The following is a 27,529-nucleotide window of genomic DNA, read 5'->3' as shown; positions in this document are numbered from 1 at the left end:
GACACCGTCTTTCCACAGGTCGTGATGCTAACTATGTAAATGGCATACTTGTTATAGCCCACATATTAACTAAACCAACTAATTCAAGATGTCTTTGTCATATTAAGCATGTTTTGTCATGTTAAGCATGCACGTTAAGGATGTAATTTAAACGAGGCGCTACTGCCGCAGTCCATATTCTTGTTTTTCTAAGAAAACGAATGGATTGCTTTAGAGAATTAACTCAATCCAGGAGGCATCTTTACGTAGAGCACTGCTTACTTTGAAAGGCAGAGCCATCAATAGATGTTATCCGTCCATCTAACTGCAAAGAGTGGCTGCACTGGCTCTGAACAGTTTTCAAATGAAGACCAGAAGCCACTGTCTATTTAAACAGATAGCCTACGGTTTCCAGGCTTCATAAGTTGTTGTCTAGCAACATAATTAATGCTCTTGTCCATGGGTAAATATCAGTGGTCAGTCCCTGCTTTCCAAAAGCAATTTTGTTCTCTAACTTCACTGCAGAAGGAAAAAGGCCACTTGTGCTCTTTTTACTGACGTCAGACCGGTGTCATGCATGCTGGCATTCTAATATGAGTAAATATACTTCACAGGAGGATAATGGACAATTTATCACAGATAAGCAATTCTATGTTAAACAACATGGTGGTTAATCTTTATTGGCTTTCATAAACGCAACACCTCAGCCCTTCTCATTCCAAATATACAACTGCAAAATGGACAAATCCTGTCTTTGTAGCTGCTACAATACCTTCTTATTACATGTAGGAAATATCGATAAATCAAAGGCACACACTAGCAAGATGGTAGAAATATAAAATGAATGGTCAAGACTATCTTTGGTATGATGTATCTTTGGCATTTACCTCAATTAAGGATTATATATAATTAAGAAATGTATAGATTATGTAAATAATATATTAATCGAACAATAGCTGAAATGATACCAAACACCAAAAAAAAGCAACAACTTTGTGTTGAAGGGAATTCAGATAGTAGTGGTTCAGGTGTGACCATATAGGGTCAACAAATAGTGTCTGAGTGTGATGCACATTCAGTAGACCTTTACATCATGTGTGGAGAGTGGCCACATATTCACAAAATTGGCATAGAGTACCCCTCAAATCAAGACATCAATTATATTGTGTTCTGTAAGTGCATCACCAAGCGTGTAGTGTGGTTGCTGTTTCCAGTTGTATGACTTCCATTACAGAAAAGCCATTCCTTTTTGTCCTTAGCTCTTTTATTCTGAAGACATTTATCAGTCTTCGTGGTCTAACAGGTTAACTCAGGCTTTGATTGACAATTGTTTACAAATGAAAACAAAAAAGTAAAATACCAAAGATTTTTGGCAATGATTTTCAAACAAAGACAGAACTAGGAGAAATGAAAGAATCTTTTCTAGAGTGAATATACAACCACAAATATCTGACTCCCCAACACCATAACTTAACTTGTGAGATGGGGGGGGGGGGGGGGGGGTAGGCCTACTGTTCTGTTTGTTTGTGGGGGAGGGAGCAGAAAACTGCGTGGGTGCTGTGCTGTGCTGTGATGGATCTTTCTAAAAAAGACCTCGCTAGCCGACAGGCTGCCACCACAACGCTGCATTACAGTGCCTCAAACTCGTCGATCCTCTGCTTGGTGTTGCCCATGCGGATCTGGCGCAGGGTCTTGTACTTGTCTCGGCCGGCGCGCACGTTCTCCGTGTGCAACATGTCGTTGGCGGTGGCCATGGTGTCGTCGCGGGCCGCGGCCAGCTCAGCGCTGAGAGACTGTGGAAACAGAACGGGAGATCTGGCATGAGTTTTGCTCTCACCATTTACCTTCAATAGACCTTTCAATAGACAGAAGTAGAAAGAGAAACATACTCTGGCAAACACGGACGAGAATGGAAAAACATTGTTTAGAATAAAGCATATATGTGTGCTGTTTGGAAATGTTTTGCCATAAGGTGTTGCCAAATATGGAACTTGGTGCTTTGGGAATTGATTCTTTGTAGACCCTTTCAATGTGTTTCTGGTTGAAACTCTCAAAACTACTTTGAAGACTTTGAAATGAAAACATTAACCTAACACTCTACAAAATGTACATTAACATAACGCTTTACAAAATATCGTCTTTAAAACTTTTTTATTTTATTATCATCGCTTTTGTTTGTCCCCAGGTAACAATGAACTCAATCTTGTTTGTTTTCTGTGCCACTGGAGAAGCCTTAGGGTGTTTGTTTAGCTGGAAAGTGCATAAACAAACTGCATCACTGAGCTTTCATGTCTGTGTGTGCATTTTGCTCATACAGCTGTCATTCGGTGGGGTGGAGTGAGGGTGGGGGTGGGGGGGGGGGGGGGGGGGTGTTACAGGGAAGCTACACCAGACGCGTAACTGAAGCGCTCCGTTCGCGGCGCGTAAAATATATTTTAGAAGACGGCTCTATTTTTTTTCGAATGTACGCGCCACTGTCATGTCTGGTGTCCATTGACTATAGTGATTATTAACTGCTGCAACATACGCGTCGCGAACGGAGCGCTTCAGTTACGCGTCTGGTGTAGCTCCCCTGTGAGTCACGCGTGCGGGCGAGTACGTCTCACCATGAGCTGCTGCTGCACGCGCAGGTTCTTCTCGGCCTCGGTGACGCGCTCCTCCTCGTTGCGGTGGTCCTCGATGCCGTCCACCTGCAGCTCGGCGCTGTGGTTGCTGATGCTGTCCTCGTGCTCCTCGTGATAGTGGTGGTTCTCGTGATTCACCAGAGGCTCCTCCTCCACTGCCAGGGCCGCCATGGGCACCTCCACGGGCACCGCCACAGGGGTGGTCATCACCATCTGGAGCTCCTCACGAGTCTTCACCAGGTCATCCTGAGCCTCCCTGGCCTGAGCCCAACGGGGAGAGATGGAGAAAGAGGTCAGAGGTCAACTTGTTAAAGGTACACTATGCAGGTTTAGGAGTTTAAAGGTACACTATGAAGAAAGGGGTCAGATCAACTTGTTAAAGGTACACTATGCAGGTTGTTAAAGGTACACTATGCAGGTTTAGATGGAGAAAGAGGTCAGACCAACTTGTTAAAGGTACACTATGCAGGTTTAGATGGAGAAAGGGGTCAGATCAACTTGTTAAAGGTACACTATGCAGGTTTAGGTATTTAAAGGTACACTGTGCAGGTTTAGATAGAGAAAGAGGTCAGACCAACTTGATAAAGGTACACTATGCAGGTTTAGATGGGGAAAGAGGTCAGATCAACTTGTTAAAGGTACACTATGCAGGTTTAGATGGAGAAAGAGGTCAGATCAACTTGTTAAAGGTACACTATGCAGGTTTAGGTATTTAAAGGTACACTATGCAGGTTTAGATGGAGAAAGAGGTCAGATAAACTTGTTTAAGGTACACTGTGGAGGTTTAGGTATTTTTGGCGACTGCAGAGCTCCCTCTAGAGTCGCGATGTATTTATATGTTATATGTATTTATATGTTACTCTACAATTGTAAATAGCAAACTTCTCGCAACTTATCCCCCCTGTACACAATGCAAATGCTTTTGTTGTGGAGGTGAAGGATTAACAACAGGCAAAAACGATCTCTAAAGAGCTATATGGGGCAGCCGTGGCCTACTGGTTAGGGCTTCAGGCTTGTAACCTGAGGGTTGCCGGTTCGATCCCCGACCAGTCCACGGCTGAGGTGCCCTTGAGCAAGTCACCTAACCCCTCACTGCTCCCCGAGCGCCGCTGGTTGGGCAGGCAGCTCACTGCTCTGGGTTAGTGTGTGATTCACCTCACTGTGTGTTCACTGTGTGCTGTGTGTGTTCACTAATTCGGTTAAATTGGGTTAAATGCAGAGAACTGAATTTCCCTCACGGGATCAAATAAGTATATATTCTATTCTATATCTACTGACAAGGTAATGTTTCACGATTCTTGCAAATTTGGCGGGTGCCACTCTTCGAAGTTGCATGGATTGTTTTCTCGGTAGGGATCCGCTAAGACTATGCCATAGCTGTAGTGGGTATACTGTGACCAACCCCAAATGTCAATATGTATCTTTTCCTATTTTAAGTGGGTATACAGAGATGGTTTATCCCCATTGGCTTTTGCAATGTTGTGCAATGTTGCGCTGTGTTCAACTCACCCTGACTTGCCATGAGTCGGCCTCCTCTTCCTTTTGTCTCTTGACCTCCTCCAGCAAGGCTATTTTAGCACTGTACTCCATCAGCTCAGCAGCCTACAGCATGGACACAAGAACGCACACAATTATAAACAATAATTAGTTGGTAAAGCATTAGTTTGAAAGACAAAAAACAATGACAATATTGTACTTTTTTTCATATATTGTCAGAGACTGGATTTATTCACACCACACTATACTACACTGCTAGGGCATTTCCACTGCATGGTGTCACTCACAAACTTGAGTTTTTTTTCTAGCTTTTTTTCGCTTTCCATTTGCAAAAACTGGTACCTGGTACTAATTTTTGGCATCACCTCCATTGAGGTTCCAAGCGAGCTGAGGCGATACCAAAAGGTGACATTACAGTTGTTATCTTAAGCGTTGCTATGGCAATTCGCTATCTTTTTTGGGTTTTACTGTCTATGGTACTACCCCTGTTAGCAGAGGAAAACGAACATCCAGTACCAAAATCGAGTGGAGTCGAGTGGAGTGGAGTGGAGTTGATGCCATGCAGTGGAAAAGCCCTGTTAGGCACATGTGTGAGTCTCACCAGTGTCTCCTGGGTCTTGATCTGGTCCTCGGCCTGCCTGGCCAGCTCCTCTTTGGCCAGCAGGGCTGCCTGCCGCTCTGCCTCCAGCCGAGCCGCCTCCTCTTCCGCCTGCCGGCGTTCCGCTTCCAGACGTATGGCCCGGTCCAGCTGATCCTTCAGATCTGGACAGTAACAACACTTGGTCAGCAGGGGGCAGCGTGCAACATCGGTGAGCAACGCAGGCCAAAGTCTCCAGTCATGCAGGCCCATTTTAACAGTCACCTCATCTCATCATAATATGACATCAAACTATAAATAATGAGTTACATTATACAATGTAGTTCATAACATATAAACCTAAGCCCAAGTCTAAGCCTCATTTTAGACGGATTTAAAACGGTGTTATATCAACAAAAAAAAATATTTCAAGAAAAAGGTTTTGATCTACAAGTGTCATACAAGAAATGTGTATTTTATGTATGTGAAACGTGTATTTTGAAATTAATTGAATCAAACCACTAGACACAATTCAATATTTTTTATCAATCATCAACTATTGCTCATCTGGAGCCCTTCTGACCTCTCTCGGCCTTCAGGGTTTGCTCCTCGAACAGCTTGAGCCTGTTCATCAGGTCCAGTTTCTCTCGCTCCATCTGCTCCTTCTCCTTCTCCATGGCCTCCCTCTTCTTCTTTTCACCCTCCAGCAGAGCCCTGACGCAGGTCACACACAACAAGCCAATCTGTCACTGACACACCATACACACATCCGCCCACACACACACACATCAGCTCTCACAGGGTCACGCTGGACATATAATAACTAGGGCTCGGTGGTGTAGCTGGAGACATTGACGTGCACCGTTGGTTGGGCATGCCTGCCTGTTTGTTTGTTTGTTTGTTTGTTTGTTTGTATGTATGTTTGTCTGTCTGTTGTTTTTTGTTTGTTTGTTTTCTCTTCACCTCTACATCTGCCTCTAGTGCTGTCTGTCTGTCTGCTTGTCTGTCTGTTTGTGTGCTGTTTTACTTGTTTATTTGTTTGTTTGTTTGCTAGTGTTCTCTCTTCACCTCTAAATATGCCTCTGGTGCTGTCCGTCTGTCTGTCTGTCTGCTTGTGTGTTGTTTTGTTTGTGTTTGTTTGTTTGTTTGTTTGTTTGTGTCTTCTCCTCACCTCTCCATCTGCCTCTGGTGCTTCTCCTCGCGGGCCTGGGCCTTCATCTGCTGGACCTCGATGGTGTCGGGCTTCCTCCGCTGCATGTACAGCTCGTGGTTCCCTATGCACAGCTGGAGGATCCTCTTGTTGACCCGCAGGCGTGAGGCATAGAACACAAAGTCCTGGTAGAGAAGAGTTCAAATATTAGACAAACTACACAATCTTAGATGATCTTATGATAGATGATATTCCATGGAACTGTTGTATATTTTCTCAAAGAAAAACACAATGTGCCGATTAAAGAGGCCATTCATGGGATAGTATTTAGGCTATACGCTTTGATGGTGGCCATGACAGAGTCCTTGCCTACGGTGAACATTTTGAACATAAACAGCCTCTAGATATATCAAGATCACAAAGATACCCTCTCAGATTGTAGTATAAAATGTAAGTTTGCTCATAACTTACTGGTGACTTCTTGTCTATGGGCTTGATGATGAACTTCTTGTCATTGAAAGAAATGTTCCTAATTTCACTCCAGGGAAATCCAATCTTTGGTGTAAGTCTAAATGGTAGGACAGTTTGGAAAGTACATATGCACACGAACACAGACACACACACACACACACACACACACACACACACACCAAGACACACAGACACAGATGGGGAGAGAGAGAGAGAGAGAGAGAGAGATTAGTAATGAGGAAATAAACCACCACACCTCAATAAATTCAGAGTTCTCCCTGGCATTTTCCCATTGTGTTAAATAACCACAACTCTACTACTGTCTTAGTACACACTGGTCATGCTGGGACTGAGGTCGATGACCTCTCCAAAACAAATGACCATGCGGACATGTTTGCTCAGTAGGTTGAGGACGAGACTGACACAAGGGGTCGTTGACACGGTTGGAGTAACTGCTGGCACACTGACCCTGATAATCTTGACCTCTGCCGACAGCGGTTCAGAGGAGGATATTGGGGTTCGCCTGATGCTGAATCCTACAGTAATTTCCTGAGTATTAGCCGCATTGTGTATAAGCAGCAGGACAGTGTTTTATGCAAGTTAAAAAAACAATACCACATTGATACCATATTAACTGCCCCCGTGTATTAACCTCATAGCTGAAGAAATGTTGCAAAATCAACGTAAATATTAGCTGTATATATGTATATATTAGCCGCGGCTAATAGTTGGGGAAATTATGGTATAGACACTGCTGTTTACCTGTCATCTTTTTCATAGATGTTCAGGCCCAGTGCATCGACTCCGAGCCAGAGGTCTGTGCCTTTTTTGTTCTTGATGTCAAAGTAGTTGACACCATACATCTCCAGATCCTGTGCAATCTTCAGATACTCAATCATGGAGTCCTCTCTGGAAAAAGGGGGAAAAATGGTTAGATGGCAGATCCACAGGAGATTCTTACCAAAACAGATTGTGCAAATGTGTGAAGAAAGTGGTTATAAGCCTGGGTAAACATGACACACCCACAGCTTGAGTTCACCAATGACAAAGGTGCATTTTCGTGTGTGTGTGTGCGTGTGCGTGTGTGTGTGTGTGTGTGTGCGTGCGTGTGTGTGTGTGTGCGTGTGTGTGTGTGTGTGTGTGTGTGTGTGCACGTGCATGTGTGTGTGTGTGTGTGCATGTGCGTGTGTGTGTGTGTGTGCATGTGTGTGCATGTGTGTATGTGTGTGTGCATGTGTGTGTGTGTGTGTGTGAGGAAATGACTCACTTCACCATCCCTCGGTGCTCCTCGTGCCAGACCTGAATCCTCTCCTGCCACTGCTCTTTGGAGAGCTTGTGCTGATCCAGAACTCTGCACACAAAAACGCAACCTTTTACAACTGCCTGTTCAGTCACTACCAAAATACACACCACAGGCATTAACCACAAAACTGACCCAACTTAAAGGACAACTTATTTTTTCACATAGATCTCTGTTTCTCGAGGTTTCGAGGAGTACTGTCGGGGGGAAAAAAACGAAGGAAAGAAATCTGTGCTATCTAGTTCGAGCTGCTGTAGAGCAGAGATCTATGTGGAAAAAATGCAGTTTTCCTTTAACCCCCCCCCCTTCACACACTGACTGGTACGTGAATGTTTAATCCACCCTCACCAGCTTCACCATAACCTGAGAGATCCACACACCTCTGTGGCAGCAGGCGTTCGGCTGACAGGTAGCCAGTCTTGTGCACCTCCTTGTTGAAATCCCCAAACTTGGCCTGCACGGCGTAGGACGCCAGCAGCACGGCGGACTCTGGTGGGCAGTAGACGTCGTCGCTCAGGATGGCGTCCTTCACCTGCAGGAAGAACTGCTTCTGCGTGATCTCCTGAATCAGCTCCTCGGACACATCCTCGGGGTAGAACTTGCCACGGAACTTGAACTGCAAGGGAACCTCCTTCTTCATGTCTTGAGACATCACCTGAGGTTGGGTATAGGAGAAGGGGAGACAGAAGTGAGTGAGGTGCAGAGAGTGAGACAGGCAGAGAGAGAAAGAGAGAAAGACATGTACAGACACCGAGAGAGAGAGAGAGAGAGACACACAGACAGACAGACAGCAAGAGTGAATGAGAGAGAGAGAGGGAGGAGTGTTGTTTACATATGTCAAAACAGTGTACTAGTGCAAGTGATTAGATTAGGCTAGGCATTACTAAGCTTGATCATTTGCACTCTCAGTCTATGTAATCTGTATCTCTGTGTCACTTTAATTGGTCATGCAATTTGTATTAGCAATGGAGTCTGTCAGCCAGATAAGAGGTGAACTCGTACATGATAAATCTGTTGATGGAATGGCAATCAAACACATCTTGTGTAAATCATAATTCTTAGAACTGACATCAGCTTTACTGTGTCTCTCTCTTCGCTGACCATAAACACAGAAATAATAATTACAATCTTTGACGGGATAATCAGAGAATGTTAACCTCCACTAACTAAGAGAGTGATCATGGTTGTGAAGGGTAAAACAGCAGGCACGTGAGGAATCTACCTTCTTGTCGAGTTTCAGCCATGAATGGACACCTTTGTTGTCTATATACTGAAGCCCGAAGTACCACACCTCACGTACACCCACAGTCTTGATCACCTGTCAAACACAAGGCACACTCTGATAACCTACGACACTTTTATAACACAAGCACTCCTGAAAGGGACACAATTGACAAACATACGTGTATTTTTAGCTGAAAGATCAATTCAAGGTCATTTTAAAACATTGTCGTTGTTTATCAGGACAGGTAACTCCCTGACTACCACCACCACCACCCTCTGGTTTATCAGAGAAAAAGGCACAGACTGGGTGGGGTGGGTGCACCCCCTACAAATGGCTGGATTTCAACACACCTGATTGACACCATAATAACCAAAGCATTTTAGCAGGCTTTAAAGAGGACTTTTATCTGCTTGTCATATCACATACCATAATGACCATAATAAAAAGACTTTATTTAAATGTGCTCAGAGGTAACCATTCTGATTTTATTTTGCATTTGACAGTGTCAGTGACGAATCAGTATACAATACATACTGTACTGCTTATAGTTTGTTCTTTATTCTGAATGTATACCATGAGAGACTAGTAACATAATAATCTGGAGGGTCAAAGGTAACCTCAGAATGGTGTGGCTAGCAAGGGTGTGGGACACTTTAGAAAGATCTTGTCAGTGTGTTGTTGTCCATCATTCCTGATCTTTATTACTGAGCCATGTCCAGTAATGTGCTTACACACTCAAAGACTAATCAAAACACACTCTTCAATACATAGCACACCACACAATAAGGTAATATGCTGCATTGCAAGGACATATCTGGGGAGAGCTTGTGGTGACTACTTGTTGTTTGCACAGCATATTTTAATGAGACTGTGATCAATGGGGTCATGTTGTAGTTAGAGAAAAAAATCACGTCATGATATCATTGCCACGGTTTTAATGGTGTGAATATATCTGAATCTGTCTTTACCTGTTCAAAAAGCTGTTTGCCTGTTGTGGTGGACTGGATGGCAAACTCCAGCTCAGCGTCCATTGTGGTGACGCGGACATTGACCTGCGAAGAGCAAACATATCCGCTGACATGAGATGAGGGGCGGTGGAAGGAGCTTGAATAAGACACTTGTGTTTACTACGAAGCACATGACCGCATATGGATCACATTTATCCAGCTCTTACAGTCATCTCAGCTGAGCTGAGGTCATGCTACACTATACATGACTGGAAGATCAAGACATAGCTATAGGACTGACTAAAGGCAGAGGAACTTTGAGTGAACTGATTAATGGGTTGGTAGTCTATACAGGGATTGTTATAAAGTATCTGAATGAAGTATCTGAAGTACAATTTGAAAATATGAAATATGTATAGCCTATGTGTACGGTTTTGAGAGCATTTTCTTTTTTGTATCCACTTTTCACTCAGCATTATTTGCACAATTCATAAGAGTCCATTCACCTTGACAGGTTATTTTTAATTGCTGTGGTTACACAACTCCTTCCCCAACTCCAGGCCTTGTGTTGTAAAGATAAAAACACGTGAGCTTGAACAATGAAATAGCAACATGACTTTGCTCTGGCTATGCCCCTTGTGAAGTGTGACTTATAATGTCTGAGCAGCAGAGAGGGAGTGGACATGAGAAGTTGACAGACTGTAAATTAAAAGACGAGTGAAAATCATAAACATCTGTCTATGAGATGATCCACTGTCTCCTTTAAGTTGGGTCTTTTCTTTCAAGTCATTGTGCAAGCACTACATCATCTTCACATAGTAAAGTAGGTAAAAAATAAAGGAAATAGACCACAGTCTGATAGAGAGCCCTGCGTTCTCTACAATGTTTGCTTTCAAAGAACTCAAAGACTGCCCCCCCTCCCATATTGTCGCTCCACCCATGGCAACCAACTACTTATCACAAGTGAAAAAAAACCTTTATCTTAAAGCAAAGAATATCACAGAAACTGCGTCAGATGTCAGCTTGACCCCTGAGGGGCCAGATTTCTCCTTCAGGGCGGGATGATTGTGTGTTCCTGAGCAAATCCTGATGGGTATATATACCGCCCTTCTTTCAGGCCATTCCCATAGCAATGAGTTGGCTCAGCACACATACCCTTTTGTTTCTCTGGCTGAAATATATGGCTTCAGGTCATATCTTTAACATCAAGTGACCAACACACAGCTTCTTAAGTAAATGGACAACACTGATGTCACCGTGCATGAAAACAGCAAAAGTGTTTTTTCCTCTGTCTCTGCTACCTCTTGTAAATGAACAACACTGCTTAAGCTTATGTTGATTTCTTAATGCCCTTGAGGTTTGCTACACAGTTATTGGCTAATGTAGAGGGGGATGTTTCCCATTCATCTCAAGTGTATAACAATATGGATGATAAGATCTCTACAAATTCGGGTTGATGATAAGGGATTATGACATCATTGGCGGACTAACTCAGCTCAGCTCTGGGCCTCAAGGACACTTAGAGACAATCAGGTATGTGGCCAATCGCTGGACTCCATACCAGCAACATGAGTGTAGCTCCCCATAGCTGACCTCAGCCAAGTTAATGAATAGTTTTGAGGGGAAGTGAAGCATGCTGAATATCACACCAGCAGTTAAGAGCTGTGGAATTTTTCAGTCAACTTCTCCTCCTTTACTGTTTAGAAAAGACAATGCAATTTTATGTTTAACTAGGTTATACAAAGAGCTCCAGGTAATACCTTTTTGGCCCCCCTCCCTACCCCTCACCCCCTACTCACCCCTACCCCCCCATTCAAGACTGCTGCCATGGAAACAGTGCTGATACTGATAGAGTTGTATAGTCATAAAGCTTGTCTTTATCTTGTTTTTTTTACAACTCAGGGTCAATCCTTGCCTTGTAACAAAGAGTACACCCTATGAGAATGTGCAAAATGTGCAACAGCCCTGAATCACGATTAAGCTATAGGCCCCAAAACTCTCTCCAAATATACCTTCCCAAAATCCCTTCAAAATAATGCCACCAGGATTCATGGGCAAATGGGAAAATACTCGAGGGACAAAAACTATGGTTGAGAAAGGACAGATGTAACACACACTCAAGAGTGATTACATCACCAATACAGAAATCAATCTCTTTCAGACTCTGAAACTGAGAGTCAAACTACAATTGACCATCTCATTATCTCATCTTTTCATATCTCAGATTGAATCAGGACACTCTGATCAATTCCACTCAATTGTGCTGTTTATCACTTTCCTAACTGCTGTACCCAACTGCAATGTGAGCAATTGCCAAACAACGGAATCACCAATAAATCCTGTTCATATAAACCTGACATAAACGTATGTCTTGAGATCTAAGGAGTATTCATGCATTAAGCTGGAGGATAGCACACATTTTCTTATACTTAACTCACACAGTCAATGACGATAACGTGTGCTATATCATCGTGACATAGCCTACATTATGCTGGAATATCGACAAGAAATACAGTAGGCTATACGCAAAATCATACTATGCTGTAGTAGGCTATAAAAGTATTCGCATTGACTGTATGAAACTTACCGGTCGAGGCATTTTGTTGATCTTTAGAGGCTCAGAGCTTAATTCAGTACTTGTGAAGTCAGTTCCCTTGTTGTGACCGGTGGGCGCCCCAAGCGCAGAGGGTACCTACTGTGGAGTGGTTGGCTCGGAGAGACTGCGAGAAGTAGTCGAGTCGACGTTCATTTCTGACTCATTTTTGATACGCTGTGTCTAAGCCTCACCCTGATGATGGCCACGATAAGTTAAAAAGCACTTAAACTTTAAGACTCCCAAGTCCCTTGTCTCCACCCTTTTTGAGCAATTACCCACCTCAGCACCTTGAAAGGTATGACCTTTGAACGACCAAAGCAAGCGCCACGGATAGCCTAGGTCCAACTTTGCAATGTATTAACCCGTGATTCAGCGATGAACACTGCGTAAAAAGGGAGCTCCGACAAGGCGTGTTCAACCTTCGATAGAAGGCTCTAAAACGTGTTTTCTAGCTTTGCCTTTGTCACTTACATTATTATCCACCTTTCGCCTGGGTATTTCACATTGTTATATTATTTATTTCCATAGTTCATAAATCAGTAGCCTATTGTGAGAGACAGACAAGCACAGGGGGTAGGTCTGTTATATACAGTAATGACTGCAGTCTACCAATAGCCAATAAGTCGTGGTGAGCCCACCCCAGACCACCTCCAAAAACCGGACTAGTTTCCAGGTCAGACTGGCCATATTGTAGGTCTGCGTCCTACCTCTCAGACCTCAGTAAAAGTGAAAAGCGAAAAGCCGCACACACGTGATGGTACAGTCCCAGCAACCTACACAACGTTTCAGTATGACTCATTAAGGTCTAATTGAAGGTTATGGCTGTGCTACATGCCTTTCCTTATTGCAGTTGGGACAGTGTTCAGATATTGTCTAAACAGTATCTGGGTTCACTTATCTACCTACATGAACTATACTGTCACCTAAGAGGGTACTGTAATATTTTCACATTTAATAAACATTTGGGTTGATTAGAGAAGGAAGGAAGGAAGGAAGAAATGAAGCACTTTTATATACAGATATCAAGTTTAATATCATGAGACTTTTAATCATGAGTATTTTCATTGTTATACAATGATATATACATTTTAATGCATAGCATTTTGGTCACTCATTAGATGCTGGGTATACAGTAATGCAGGCAGCATTTGAACATGCAGTCCTCATTTATTTACAGCTGATTATAGTCTCTGTGTGAGGGTGAGCCATCTCACACATACGATTCTCGAGCATGTATCAGTTCCTCAAACACAGGCTGGCTACATCTGCGCACCACCCTCTTCGCCGGCGCTTGGTAAACAGACTCTGATATGGACCTTGTTCGACACACAGCCACACGCACAGCGGGAGAGGCTCCGTCAGGTCCGTTTGTCACGTCACTTGCGACAATGTCATTGTGGAGTGTGTGTGACTGGTCGGCGGGGTGTGCATCGAGGCGAGGGTTTTTCTGACGCCACGCTTCCTGCACGGTCATCATGGAGTGGCACGCAGGCGGAGAGCTCTGCGTCGCCTCTCTGTAGGAGGGCGGGGGGCTGGGGATCCTGCTGTCCACCTGTTGGAACACCTGTGAGCTGGAGAGGGCCAGCGGCCTGCACAAGAGCTCAGTGTCCTCGGGGAGGGCGCTCGTCTGGAGCGACGTCTTCTTGTCTCGTGCCAAGCGGCTGGAGCCACCCCGCCTCAGGGCCACCCGGTTCTGGGTGACCGCGTAGCGCAGCGACTTGGAGCGCCTCTGGAGGGTGGGCTCCCGGCGGTCCGGAAGCTCCTGGGGGGGTTGGCTGGGGGAGGGGACAGGGGCAGGGGTCAGTTCACACGGCAGGCTCCTCCTCTGGTGGGATGGTGAGGCTGGCGGTGAGCTGGCGAAGGTGATGGAGGTCTCGGATGCGCTGGAGAAGGCACTCTCCAGGGAGCAGGAGGAGGAGCAGCGGCAGCCTCCGGATGCAAAGGGATGGACGCGGTGCTGTCCGTGTGCCAGGCTGCAGTCCAGTGATCTCCAGCTCTTTGGTACGATGCACTCGTCTGAGATCTGCTTGCTCAGCAGCATGCTCTGACAGTGGCAGCTGTCGCCCTCGGTCTTCAGCAGAGAGCTGGTGTGACTCCTCGTGAGAGTGGGCTGAACTCTTAAACTCTGGGGGAGTGTGATGGCGGGCTCCGAGCGTCTCCGGGCAAAGGGCTTTGTGAAGGTGTGAAAAGTTTCCTTTGCTGGGGTGGATGTTCCTGAGATCAGACGGTCTCGTAACTTTCCGTCAGCAGAGGACACCAGGTGCACACAGCTGCCCTTCTCTCCATCAGCGTCAGTTTCATAAGCAGAGTCGTGTTGGGGCGGACACAGAGAATCTAGAGGTGGTACAACAAAGTGGAATTAGGAATCAGAGCTGTGATCATGTGACATTGTGACATTGTGACAGCGTCACACAGTGTTCACAGGTGACGCTTTTGCTTCAAGTATTCAAATCATAATATTAGTTTTAGGGACTGGTTATTTTTGATCATTTCCCTTACCTTGGGAGTCATTCAGTTCCTCCTCATCTGAGTCACCAAAAAGGTACTGAATACTCTCACCAAACACTTCATGGTAATTTTCAATGAGAAACTCTGTGAGGTTTGTGACCTAAAAAAACAAAACACGTTTTATTAAACAATATGAAGATCATGATTTTCACAAGGAACAGAGAGGGGAATTATTGTTTCCGCTTCTTAGAAATTTGAGCTATTTCTGTTCAGATCTAAAATTACATGCTGAAAAACACATCAGTTTGAGTGCAGGAGAGTGATTGTTTGGTTTCACGTTCAAAATTTCCCCATGTAGTCAGACTGCATCTCTTCTCTAACTCTGTTAAAACCCAAGTTCAAGGGAGAAAAATAAATGACTCACCTTTTCAACTGCTTCAACCTGGTCAACACGGAGAAGGTTGGGCGCGATGCAGACAGCTAAATTCCTGGGGTTCATTTTGTTCTGTTCTGCATTCTGGCTTATGTGATCAAGCATGGAGACCAGGTGCCTCAGAAGGATGGTGTTCTGTGCTGGTAGCCCCTCAATCACCCTGGGAAATCAAACAATTCAAACTTAGTATTTTCTCACAGTAGGCCTGTAACAAATGGTCAGTGACATTTAGGTTCAAATACCACTACAATGCTCTTATTATCAGCAATTACTTACTTTTTCAGTGCTTCGCATCTCTCATCGACACTGTTGGCTGCCATTGCCGTCATCCAGGATTGATACAGCTCCTCCATCAGTAAACCACCAGGGATTTCTCTTAGAAAGTCCTTCAGTTGAAAAGAAGTGAACAAATTAGCCTCACAGTAGAACTTAGAACTTAATTGCTTAGACGGTAGATCTATAATTGGACTGTTAATGATCAAGAGAGCCATGTGTCTTCTAACTCTTACCTTGAGAAGGGCAGCCAGCAGCAGAACTGGCATGTCGCTAAAGTCCACTTGTGCTCCAGCGTTCAGCTTCTCCTTGGTCTCCCTGATCACGCGAGCATTCCCTGCTCTCCTGAACACTCCTTCCATGCAAGGTCCATTCTTACACAGAAGCAACAGGATCTCCTGCAAAACAACACCAGACACAACGACCTCTTATTACAAAGAACAGTAGGTACCCTAATACAATCAAGATTGTAGTTGTAAAGATATGGCTAATAAACTGTGTGTGTGTGTGCGTGCATGTGCGCGTGTGTCCGTCTGTCTGTCTGTGTGTGTGTGTGTGTGTGTGTGTGTGGGGGTGGGGGTGGGTGGGTGAGTGTGTGGGTGTGTGTGTGTGTGTGGGTGTGTGTGTGTGTGTGTGTGTGTGTGTGTGTGTGTGTGTGTGTGCTGGGAGATGCTTAAAAAAGAGAAACAAAACAAACTTACTGTAATGGGCTTTGGAAGTGTCATTTCATCAACAAAGACATGGGAAAGAGGCTGTCCAAACAAAGATGACTTCGGTTGCAGATTCACAGTTGTCTGGATGCCCTTCTTCTGAATCCTTCTGAACACATTCCGCCATCGCTTTTGATTGATATTCTCTGTATAACGGAAGGAGACTGACGTCATTATTTTGTCTATATACAGTATATCAAAGTGTGAGAACTAGCAATGAGTATCTATAGCAATGCTGCATATATTCTAAATGTAAACAGCAGCCTTCACCTAAGAGACTTCAAAGACTTTCATTGTTCTTCTTACCAGTAGGAGAAGCATTTCCAGGAGTTGTTTTGCTTGACTGTGCATGGAGCACGTGTTCGACTTTCACATCTCCCTGGGAAAGACAAGAACATTTTGATGTGGTGACCTGACAAGATGCCAACAGCGACCCTACCCTGAAACTGGTCAACTGCATCAGTTCATAATAACTATGGTGGTATAAATAGTTTCCATATCTTTCCAAACAAGGCTACCAATTAGCATCAACACAACACTACCATCCACTCACACAGGGATGATAATAAGAGCTATTTATAGGACAGTAACTGGAATTTGGTCTCAATAATGTTGTTGACTTAATCTGTCATTGATCGTAAAGTAAGATTGAAATCCTGCCCAGAAAGAAACTCTTGAGGGGTGTTGCATGATGGGAACAAAATAAATACTTACTGTTGAAGGCAACATGATGAATGAGTCCATGCTACCCTCAGAAAGACTTTTAGACTGTGGGAGACAAACATGGCAATTGTCAGAATGGATATCTTGTCAGAAAAAAAACACTATGAAAAGTGATGATTAAATTACTTGATGGAATCATAAGACAATAGAAAGAGAAGATAGATCATAAGTGTGAACCTACCACGTGATTACTCAACACCTTCATGGGTAAATCTTCAGAATCTTCAGGCAACAAATACAGGTTCTTTGGAATGCTTAGGATATCACTGTAAGAGATGTAATTTGTATTAAAAACATTTACATGTCAAGTAAATAAATAATAAAAAAAGCTTTCTTTTGAAACTTAACTATTTGCAACCCGTCAAGATGCATACATTCTACCACTAAAACATATATTTTAAAAAGTAATCTTGATATGATCAGACTAATCAATAATACAAAACAAACTCAGGTTAAGAGCTTGTATTGACAGTAGGCTACATCAGACAGACATATCATAGAGTCCAATCTAGCTTTATCAACACACAATCATAAACAAACTAGTTGTTACATCCAATGCAGCAGATCCTGCAGACAGAATAGGCTAGAAGGTCACAAACCCAGTTCCTAAATGACTCTAAATGTATAGCATGATTCTTACCTGTGGGATACATCTAGTTGTTTTTACTCTTTATCCTATGAGATTCTAGGCAAAGTCGCAACACACGCTAGAGGCATCCATCCACTAGAGCAGAGGCAGACGGACTAAACTGAAACAGCCCACAGCAACTCTCAAAACTGCCGTGGGCTGGGGAAGGGGAATTTCTGATGTGCAATGGAGACAGGAAGCAGCATCACGGACACCCACCGAGAACGCCCATATATGGGGTGACGACGTTGTGGGTGGAAAGTGATGCATGTCACACAACAAGCTTTGGTCTGGTTGACCTAACGTGACATAGGTTTGAGGAAGACAGTTTCTGTTATAAATGGTATGAAACATGAGAGGACTTTCCTCTTCAAACGTATATAATGCTTAAGTGTGAACAAAAGTGTAAATATATAAGACAGGATATTTTAAAGTCTTCTTTTTCACATTGGAAGCAACTGTTTTACATTGTTGGTTTAATGCAGATTAATATCTAGATGCATTTTCCACTATGTATTTCCATATGTAAAAGGCCTGTACTGTAGTCACACTTACCCACACAACACATGACACAGGTCTGTGGTAAAAATCTTGCCTTTATTTCATACAAAAATGTAATAATTCCCTTCAACATGCATTGTAGTCATATAAACACGTTTCTTTCAATGACTGTATATGAAATGGCCCATATTTATGTATGCAAACAGTTACTGTATAGATAATATGAATATGAATATGAGTATGGTAGCGATCATCATCTCTAATTGTCATTTCAAAACATTACTGTGGTAGAGATTTACTGTTACTGAAGTTTATGGTAATCACAGACAGTTCAATCATCCGCAGAGGAAAGACTCATCCTGAGAGATGCCTTCTGAGAAAAGAATATTATGATAATTGACTAACAGTGCTGCCTTTAACACATCCATCGAGCATCAACCCACGTTGATGTCCATTCTACTTACAACAAATACAGTAAATCAGGCAAGTGAGCGGCCAAGTGAGTGGGGAGACGAGTGCCTGTGTTTGTCCTCCTACTGTTCACTGTCTTGGCTTTATAGCCCTCTTTGATGTGACACAATGTCAAAGACTGAGAGTAAAGGAAAGGAATTTCCTATCATCATCACAGCACTAACTCTAAGCTCTTTGGGTCAGCTAGTTATTTGAATTATCATTCAATTCATTCAAATCATTATAGTTGTAATATTTACATTAAGGTATTTTTTTTTTAAATTACAGAGAGAAGATGCAATAAGATCTGTTACAGTGAGCAATACAAAACATGCACAACTTGCTGATGGGAGCATAACCATTCACTAAATTACACTGGCAATATCCCAAACCAAAGCAATTACATGGGACTGATTCACCAAATTATCACATCTTAATTTAATCACCCGCATAACTGTAGAAAAATAAATAAACTAATTACAAACAGACACATCAAAACAAGTTCACAGGGGTTTCTGACACACCCCACGCTGAGGGGCTGATTTGACAAAGCCCGCCAGGGGGAAAAATCCCACACAAGGTCAGACATGCATCATCAAACCGATGTGGGTGGGGCGAGAGACCACCACAAGCCCTCTCCCACCTCCTCCATAGAGAAGTGAAAGGCTGCAAAGGCGTACAGTGCAGCATAGAACTTACTGGAAACTTTTTGTTTTTATCTGAGGTCTCAGGTGTTTATTGATATTCTGGACTCAATGCCTGAGGTATTTGTTAGAGGCCTGTGTGCTGTCAGAGACAATTAAACACAAAATCTACATTAGTGTGAATTCTTCATCAAGGTACAAAGAATACAGAAGGAAAAAAATCAGAGGTAATCTATTCTGAGGTTAATGATTGCTTAAACATTTCCTTGCATCAAATGTCTTTCTCTGGCTGGTGGAAGATGGACTCTCACAAAGTACAGTACATGCCATTTCCATTCCCGTAGCGCTACTGCCCCTACTGGGCATCTAAAATCATGTGTGACTCAACCGAAGTCCTGATTTGACACAAATCCAACCCCCAATTTAACACAATGTGTTTACATTGATGCCATTTCTGAGAAATCACACGGCCATATAATCATAACTCAAGTTTCAAGTTGAAATGAGGCTGGTCTTCTGGTTTGAAGTCCTTGTTGGGGCTGCCATCGTCATTGAACATGCGTCGTGCTGTGTAGCCCACAATGGGATACTTGGCTTTGTAGGTCCCAGTAAATATACGCTCCAGAGACTCTAGCTGGTCCTCTGTCAGACCGGTCTGTCAGAAAGTGAGAGGCAAACAAAGAGAGCGAGAGCGTTTGAAAAACAACTGCACTGTAAAATGAGCCCTACACAAGGAAAAAGGTCTGGGCAAAGACATACGGGCCGCAATATGTGGCACCTTACAGTGTCATGAGTCAAGTCCTTTGGATCAAGGGACATCTTGGCAACAGCCCTGGTAGAGTCTTTTCCCACCAAGGCATTGTATGGTGCACCCTTGGCATAAAAATCTACACAAGGGAGAAGTTGCATTGTTTCAGGTGTGGTAACACAATACAGACACTCTTTTTCTTTCCATGTGATTAATAGGCCCATACTACAGGGGAACTAGGCATTAAGGGAAACTCTGAAAACTTGCAGAAATATGACCCAAAACAAAAAAAGAAATAGATTTGTTGTCTGAACAATTCTTTGGTAGACTGTTGTACATCATCGTCTCTCTTATGCTTCACTTTGTTGATGGATATCCCAACATTTGGCTGCAAAACTTCTGGCATAATGCAGCTTCTTTAGTTGTTCATGGTGATAGAACTAAATGCCTTCTTAGTCCTAAGCAAAGACTTTAGCTCATCCTTTGGCTCATCAAGCTGGTCAAAACCTTTAAACACAAAGCAACAGAGCAGTGACTTCTGCCTTGTGGTCCTTCCACTCACACTTCCCTCTGTCTAGTTCCCCCTGATACTGGACTAATGACGTGACACGAACGGCTTTACATGGAGAGCTTTATGACTTTAGAGTTGTGCTGTCTCAGGACAAGGGCAGCATGCAATCATTAATAGAACTATAAATTATACAATGTTGCAAGGGAATTCTGCAGCGGAATGTCTGGATATCCATCTGTGAAGTCGTCGTACTAAACACTGATTAAGACAGGAGACATTTTGAAGGGCAAATCCATGCCTGGACTAAGATCCAACAATGACATTGTCATGCTCAGGGTTGCATTATGTGACTGATTACAAGTAATCTGGATTACGTAATCAGATTACAAAAAACAAGTAAACCTGTGTAATTAGATTATAGTTACATACATTGTAGAGGTTTACTTAACTTTTGATTGTGTCTTTTAATACAAAACATTGCTTTGAATCACACAGTGATCATATACAGTGTAGAGAGAATAGTAGGAAAATCAAGATAGACCCAATTTGGAATTAATATACACAGAATGTAGAACACAATGCAAGTATTTTACCTATAAGTAAGCCGTCTTGCCCCGCCAACACACACTCACAAACGCACACAGAGTCAAGGGTCTTTACTACACACTTTTCTCTCTATCATTTCATACTACTCTTATAATGTTACTGGTACTATACTGCACACATCTGTTCATGTTGTTCAGACTACATCCATGTTTATAGTCTGCTCTTGTAGTGTTATTTCTAATACACTGCACATATTTCATTTCACAATTCATATCACATTCAAGCCAACTGTATACTGTCTAAACTGCACTATATATCCTGTCCTGTCTGCACAACCTGTCTGTACTTTATATCACATTGAACGTTTCTGTTTTCAGTTCTGGTAAGAACTCTATGATGCTATATCTCCTTTGCATTTTACTGTCTTTGTCCTTCTTTACTCTCAATAAAGTTCAAACTAATCTAATCGAATCTAATCTAATAGAAGGCATTCTAGATGTGCATTGAACATGTCAGACATGCTATTCTCCATAAATATCTTCAGTCAGTGTAGCATCAAAGTGATCTTTTTTTTTTTTATTTTTTTTAATAATTATGTTTGGGATTTTCTTTTGCACACCAGAATACAGTTTAAATCCTCCTAATTCATGTTCATAACTTACCAGTGCCAATTATTTATATTACAGACACACCAACACTCATACACCAATACATAACAGTATAATACAATACAATACATCCACACCTTTTACTAACAGACAACCCACACACACACACTCATACCCTGACACACACCCAGAGTTCTTCATCCATATCTGTCCCATTCCATTCCCTCTACCCATAGTTTTATAAGGAATCATAAATGTCCTGCCATACTTTACAAAACTGTTTTTTTGGTTTGTTTCTGTCCTCATACATGTCCTTTCTATGCTTAGGCAATATTTAAGCAGACCCTTCCATTCTTGCAGGGTTGGGGCCTGACAGTCTTTCCAGTGTTTTAAAATGAGCTTTTTAAGAACCAGGGAAGAGAGAATAACCTGCCACCCTACAGGATATTTCAAATGGTCAGTTTTATGTAATATCCACGCCAATGGTATTAGTTTAAGGTTTATTTTACCTATATCCGCCATCCAATTTTTAATTTCAATCCATGTTTTTTTTTTTACTTTCTCACATTCCCAGAAGGCATGAATAATTGTATCCGTTTCTTTGTGACACTTTACACAGAGCAGAGGAGGAAGAGCATCACAATGATCTTATTTAAAACCTTAAACCTTAAATTTACTTTGTGTTGAAAAGAAAAGTAATGTGGGTGGAACAACTTCTGGCAGTGTCTTTTTTTTATTTGATGTATTTTGAAAATATTTGATTTGGAAGTAATCAAAAAGTATTCAGATTCCTTACATTATTTTTGTAATACCATGGATTACATTATGCCCTACTGATTACAAAAAAATGGCCTGTTCTCAGTAGAGCCAAAGTAATCTGACTGTCATGCTATGAGGTCCTATTAGTGAGTTAAAGTAGGCTATTTTAATAAAAACAGGTCAAGTTTTCCTGCACTATGTTGTTCGTAAAGATATTTGATTGAAGTTTGTATTTGAAGCTGTTTGCATGGGCTTAAATAGGCTACATTTTTCACAATAAGGTGATCACCTTATTATAGGCTAGGCCTTCTCAATTAGTCGGCTATGAAATAACTGGGCTATTACTACGATTCTGCTTCCCTGGTCAACTTTGATACGACCTAAATTAACATATTATTATTGATCAAGCAATATGCTCTTTCTATGGCTCTGGTTCATCCTACAGCGCTGGCTTAAAGCAATCATAGACCTAAAAGAAAGCAATGCATGCTGGACTTCATACAAAACAGCTACCTGAAGACGAACGCATCCCATTGGCCGATCGTATGCGTTATGTCAGAGAATGCCTCTGGTCCAGAGAGAAAGTCCCATCATTCACGGACAACAGGCTATGAAACTCCTTTGACTTAAGTAACTTTCCGTTTAAATCTATACAGGCCTAGGAGGACATGCAAGTTGGAAACCCATGAACATGTTTCAATGAACGTTCTTATCATTCACAAATAGGCTATAAGACTCCTACCTTTTCCTGCAGTAACATCGAACACAACTCCGTTTATCGCCATATAAATTGGCTGTCCATCCTGTGAAGAAAATGCAACGGCGAGGAATGATAGCTGACTCATTTAATGGTATTATATTCGAAATGTAGCCGACGTTTGCTGGGTTTATGTCTTACCTGACTTCCATCGTATTTCTCCAACTCCTCCTCTGTGATCAACCGCACGGGCCTCGAGTGTGTTGCTTCTTTCAATGTCGTGTCACTCGCTAAACAAACAAGTGATACTGTTGAAATCAAGATAAGTAGGCCTATGGTGGTTGTGCCCTGCATAACGAAAATCATCCAGACTTGAGCGTAAACTCGACGGGTTTCCTGATTCCTAATATCTAGCCTACTCTCACTAGCGCCACTGTCATGAACAACTGAAACTACAAGAAAGTCTGCTGCTCCAAGCCTATGTCAGCGATTCGTGGGACTTGGAACATTTGAGGGACTTGGGTCAATATGAGTCTAATTGCTTTACAGATAACGGATGTAACGCTTTGTCTCAATTAAACTGGCTATTTTGGGGACACGTGGTTGTGGTTGTCATGCATTTCTTGAGTCCCCCCCCCCACCTGTTCAAAACATAAAAATAGGCTAGCTCAACATTAAACATGTGAAATTTGGACTATACGGGATTCACTCTATCATAAACAGAATTATGAGCCTGATAAAAGATTTACCAAACACAACAACGGGAATGCCAACCAACATGACCAGACACCCAACCCCCATGTTGCATCCAACAGTTCCTCGTGTGATGTCACATTTCATTTCACCACAGGAACCAGGATCTTCGTGAACTGGCTGGATCGGCTTGTCCTTATCTGACTTCCATGAAAGTGAAACTTTTGAAAACTATGGCACTACAGTGCAATTGTAAATAGCCTACGAAAAGCGTCTTTTATCATGTAGTGTCCTTTCGTTATCAGTTTAATACGGAGACTCCAAAAGGATTAAGTCTAGGCTACAATGCTCAGAAGGGAGGCATCTCGGTCTTACCAAGAGGTAAGTTTACGCATGTTCGTCTTTGTTCTAATTATGTCTACACCAGTGTCTCAAACAATTAACAATCTGATTTCGTTAAAAAAATTAATTGTCCACGTAGGAGGACGGTGAGACATGGTTTAAATTCAATTAATTTTAGGCACAGGAAGGAACACCAAGATGAGTCATGTGATGCCGCAGCTGACACTACCCAGCCTACCTAGCAGGTCCCTAGGGCATTATTGTTGACACACAGTTACCTTTTCAACTTTCGTGGCATACACCTAGCCTCTATACACATAGAATAATACATAGTGTAATTCAGTTAGACATATAGTTGTTAAACATTATTATAAAATATTACATTCAATGTTGAAATGAATGCCCACTGATCTAAGTAGATCTGCCCTTACAAATAGCTACAGAACAGCACAGTTGATATTTTCATTCCATTTCTGCAGTAAAGAACAGTACCATGCAGTGTAATGTAGGCTTTTCATGTCCAAAACATTGCATTTCCTGCATAAGAACTGCAAATAATTCCTGCAAAAATTCCTCAAAAACTTGAAATAAGCCTAGTGCAGTTATTCTTTTCCAGGGTGCTATTTTGTATCATGTAATTCTGAAAACGCACTCTTTTTCACAGTTCAGTGATGATAATGGCGATGACCCCTCAGAAGCTTATCAGAGTCATGCAGAAGACAATGAGGCATCTAAGGCCAACGGATCAGCTCTGCCTGGTCAGTCCTTTATCTATCGAAGTGCCAGTTTTGCTTGATGCTTTGTTTGAATGGATTTTTGTATAGTGCATTTATTGTGTATATTTGTATTTTGTTATGTGTGAATTCACGTCATTCATTTGAAATTGTGTTGGGTTTTTTTTTGCAGATGATGATCCCACCGAGATCAATCCCTTGTTGGGATTTAACAAGACTTGTCTGAAAAGTTTCTTTTCACTTATTCTGATGCTTATATATCTCGCTTTGACAGCAGGGGCCGGGTTTCTAGCCTATCAAACTATTTCTGATTTCCTAGACAAACTCAACCACCCTGTTTTGTCAGTCAGATACAAAGAAGTAGATGTATTTGAATCCCCAGGTGGGTCAAGTTTCATCCATTCATCCATTCATAACATATTCATATTTCATTCTTAAATCAGAAAGGCATAAACAAGTAAGATATTTTAATATGCTTATTACATTTTCTAAATGTTTATTTTGACTTTTTTCCCCATATTGTGGACGTGAGTATTTGGTCACTCATAATTGTATATTATTACATGCTGCGCAGCAATGTTGTTTTGGTTTGTTTTAGATAAATAGATAGATAGATATACTTTATTGATCCCCAAGGGGAAATTCAAGTTCATTTTAATAAATGGTTCTCTAATGCTTACTGTCACTAGGTATTGCTCTCTATCCTGGAACGGCCAAATTAGTGAGCTGCGAGCACGACTACCATGACCATGTTACCCCACGACTAACTGCTGGGGAATTTGAAGAGGGAGACTGTGTGATGGAGGAAGTCATCTACACAGATCCTTACTCCAATGACACCAAGGTGAGAACTGTTGTCATGCTTTTCAAAATTATCCAGTAGAGAGGACAGACTGACTAAGTTCTACTTGTGATATGTTTACTTCAGAAACGAGCCTTGGTGGTCCAAGGTCCAACTGATGTCCTGAACCGGGAACTGATATTTTTGCAGTTCAGTCAGAATGGAACTGAGGAAGATTTTAGTGCCATCAGTTACATGCTGTTTGCCCAATACAGTGACATGTCCAGAAGGTACACACATTTAATATATAATTTCTGTTGTTCTGGTCTGTTGCTGTTCTGTTGGTTTGTTAGTACCATACATACATAGGCTACACTATTTATATTTTAGTGTGTGTGTGTGTGTGTGTGTGTGTGTGTGTGTGTGTGTGTGTGTGTGTGTGTGTGTGTGTGTGTGTGTTCCAGCGTTGACAAGCAAGAGTTTATGAGAGAATGTGAAACAAACTACTCCATGTGGACCTTCTCTGGAGGATTTAGGACCTGGGTCAAAATGTCTTTAGTGAAGACATCTGGCAGGAGAAATGAATCTGTGGAATTTCGACAAGAGGTAATATCCTGTCAATGTTCCCTAGAGTTCCCTAAAATTGTGATATATTCCTAATATGTTTTGCTTTGTTTTGTTTTTATTTAGTCCAGCGTCGTGAAGTACAATGACAGACGACCACCTAATGAACGAACAAATGAACTTTTCTTTGTCGTGTTCCAATGGCGGGATCCATTTATACAAGAAGTGAAAGATGTAAGTAAAATTTTAACTGATGTGCATTGATTTTAGACAACTTTTTAACCACTATAGTTTTTAAAAAAATATTTTTTATTAAAACAACACATTTGTTTGCAGATAGTCACAGCAAACCCTTGGAATTCGTTTGCCATTCTTTGCGGAGTCCTCATGGCTCTTTTTAAAGCTGCTAACTTTGCAAAACTCACAGTCCGTTGGATTATGAAAATTCGGCGGAGACACCAAAAGAGCAAGCGGAATAGGGAACTGAACCAAATTAGTTGATATCTGTTCTTATCCGATTGTGTATATTACCACATTGTGTATGTATATTGACTTCTTAGGCCTCTACTATCAAGTCATCGATCAATCGATCAGTCATGATTATGCTTATTTAATGTGAATATTAATGAATGAGCCTTGGATGTTGCAAATCCAGTTTGGCATTTCCACAGATTGTGTTAATATACATGTTGGAAAATGTATATTTATTTCACTAAATTACCTCACTGCCAGTGATGGTTAATATACTGACATAAAAAAAGTAAAAAGAAATTCACACTGATCTTGCAAAGAAGTATTTATTAAAAGGGACTACTGTCTGTTTTTGCAAAAGATGAATAATTCTTAATCTTTGCATATGTGTGTGTATTGCCTATGTGTGTATTGTAGCAAAACTCCACTTACCATTTTTACTTAATTACTATGGGGTAAATTCACCACATACTGCCAATATTCACAATTCATAATTTGCCACAATGCCAAACCAGACATTTATATAGGTAAATGTATATCCAGCACCACAGTTAAACTGTTAGTGAGACAATCATAGCCTATGTTCAACAAAAATAAAATAAAAACAGTGGCATAATGAATTGCCTGTTCATGTGTCTGTAAAATAATTTGAGCTGAGAAAAGGGAGTCTGTTTATTTAAGTGGAACTGTCATGGAAAAACAAATGTTTGTATGAGCTTCATGTTCTCACTTTTCTATTAAAACCCCGTTTTGAACAAAAGTGGTCACTGTCAGTTCTGTTGTTAAATAACATAATAATAATATTGTATTGGTGGTGTGTTATTTAACTAACTCCATTCATTGTACGTATCTTTAACAGATGTGCATGTACTGTATGCCCTGCAAAGACCACTTTTTTT

The 27,529-nt window shown here is 41.9% G+C and overlaps 4 protein-coding genes across 6 annotated transcripts; 1 reads left to right on the top strand and 3 right to left on the bottom strand.

Moving 5' to 3' along the window:
• Positions 1–626: 626 nt before the first annotated feature.
• ezra (ezrin a) lies at positions 627–12,665 on the bottom strand. Its single transcript, XM_062523488.1, has 13 exons — positions 12,358–12,665; positions 9,792–9,875; positions 8,821–8,916; positions 7,979–8,253; positions 7,566–7,649; positions 7,061–7,207; positions 6,299–6,395; positions 5,849–6,012; positions 5,261–5,391; positions 4,702–4,862; positions 4,113–4,205; positions 2,586–2,864; positions 627–1,772 (listed from the first exon to the last, which is right to left on the bottom strand). Exons 1-13 carry the CDS (start codon positions 12,367–12,369, stop codon positions 1,608–1,610), a joined length of 1,788 nt encoding a protein of 595 aa, XP_062379472.1. The 5' UTR covers positions 12,370–12,665; the 3' UTR covers positions 627–1,607.
• A 745-nt stretch (positions 12,666–13,410) lies between these two features.
• Positions 13,411–17,718, bottom strand: tagapa (T cell activation RhoGTPase activating protein a). The gene is made up of 10 exons (XM_062522802.1): positions 17,594–17,718; positions 17,135–17,219; positions 16,945–16,998; positions 16,537–16,609; positions 16,222–16,376; positions 15,757–15,918; positions 15,524–15,633; positions 15,239–15,407; positions 14,866–14,974; positions 13,411–14,700 (listed from the first exon to the last, which is right to left on the bottom strand). Exons 2-10 carry the CDS (start codon positions 17,156–17,158, stop codon positions 13,577–13,579), a joined length of 1,980 nt encoding a protein of 659 aa, XP_062378786.1. The 5' UTR covers positions 17,159–17,219; positions 17,594–17,718; the 3' UTR covers positions 13,411–13,576.
• Positions 17,719–18,159: 441 nt separating this feature from the next.
• nenf (neudesin neurotrophic factor) lies at positions 18,160–24,301 on the bottom strand. 3 transcript variants are annotated; one of them, XM_062522932.1, is made up of 5 exons: positions 24,114–24,301; positions 23,247–23,335; positions 23,091–23,151; positions 19,960–20,063; positions 18,160–19,831 (listed from the first exon to the last, which is right to left on the bottom strand). In XM_062522932.1, the coding sequence occupies exons 3-5, from the start codon at positions 23,131–23,133 to the stop codon at positions 19,655–19,657; spliced, it is 324 nt and encodes a 107-aa protein (XP_062378916.1). In that variant the 5' UTR covers positions 23,134–23,151; positions 23,247–23,335; positions 24,114–24,301; the 3' UTR covers positions 18,160–19,654. The 3 variants fall into 3 exon arrangements, with proteins under 3 accessions (XP_062378916.1, XP_062378914.1, XP_062378915.1); XM_062522930.1 differs by lacking the exon at positions 24,114–24,301 and adding an exon at positions 23,795–23,922; XM_062522931.1 differs by lacking the exon at positions 24,114–24,301 and having other exon boundaries at positions 23,247–23,647.
• Positions 23,980–27,384, top strand: pacc1 (proton activated chloride channel 1). Its single transcript, XM_062522929.1, has 8 exons — positions 23,980–24,119; positions 24,745–24,838; positions 24,987–25,196; positions 25,504–25,658; positions 25,743–25,885; positions 26,060–26,201; positions 26,286–26,393; positions 26,496–27,384. The coding sequence occupies exons 1-8, from the start codon at positions 24,084–24,086 to the stop codon at positions 26,658–26,660; spliced, it is 1,053 nt and encodes a 350-aa protein (XP_062378913.1). The 5' UTR covers positions 23,980–24,083; the 3' UTR covers positions 26,661–27,384.
• Positions 27,385–27,529: the final 145 nt, after the last annotated feature.

This window comes from Sardina pilchardus, chromosome 20, assembly GCF_963854185.1.
Source record: "Sardina pilchardus chromosome 20, fSarPil1.1, whole genome shotgun sequence".
NCBI classification, from domain to species: domain Eukaryota; kingdom Metazoa; phylum Chordata; class Actinopteri; order Clupeiformes; family Clupeidae; genus Sardina; species Sardina pilchardus.
This window is presented reverse-complemented; position numbering and strand designations above follow the sequence as displayed.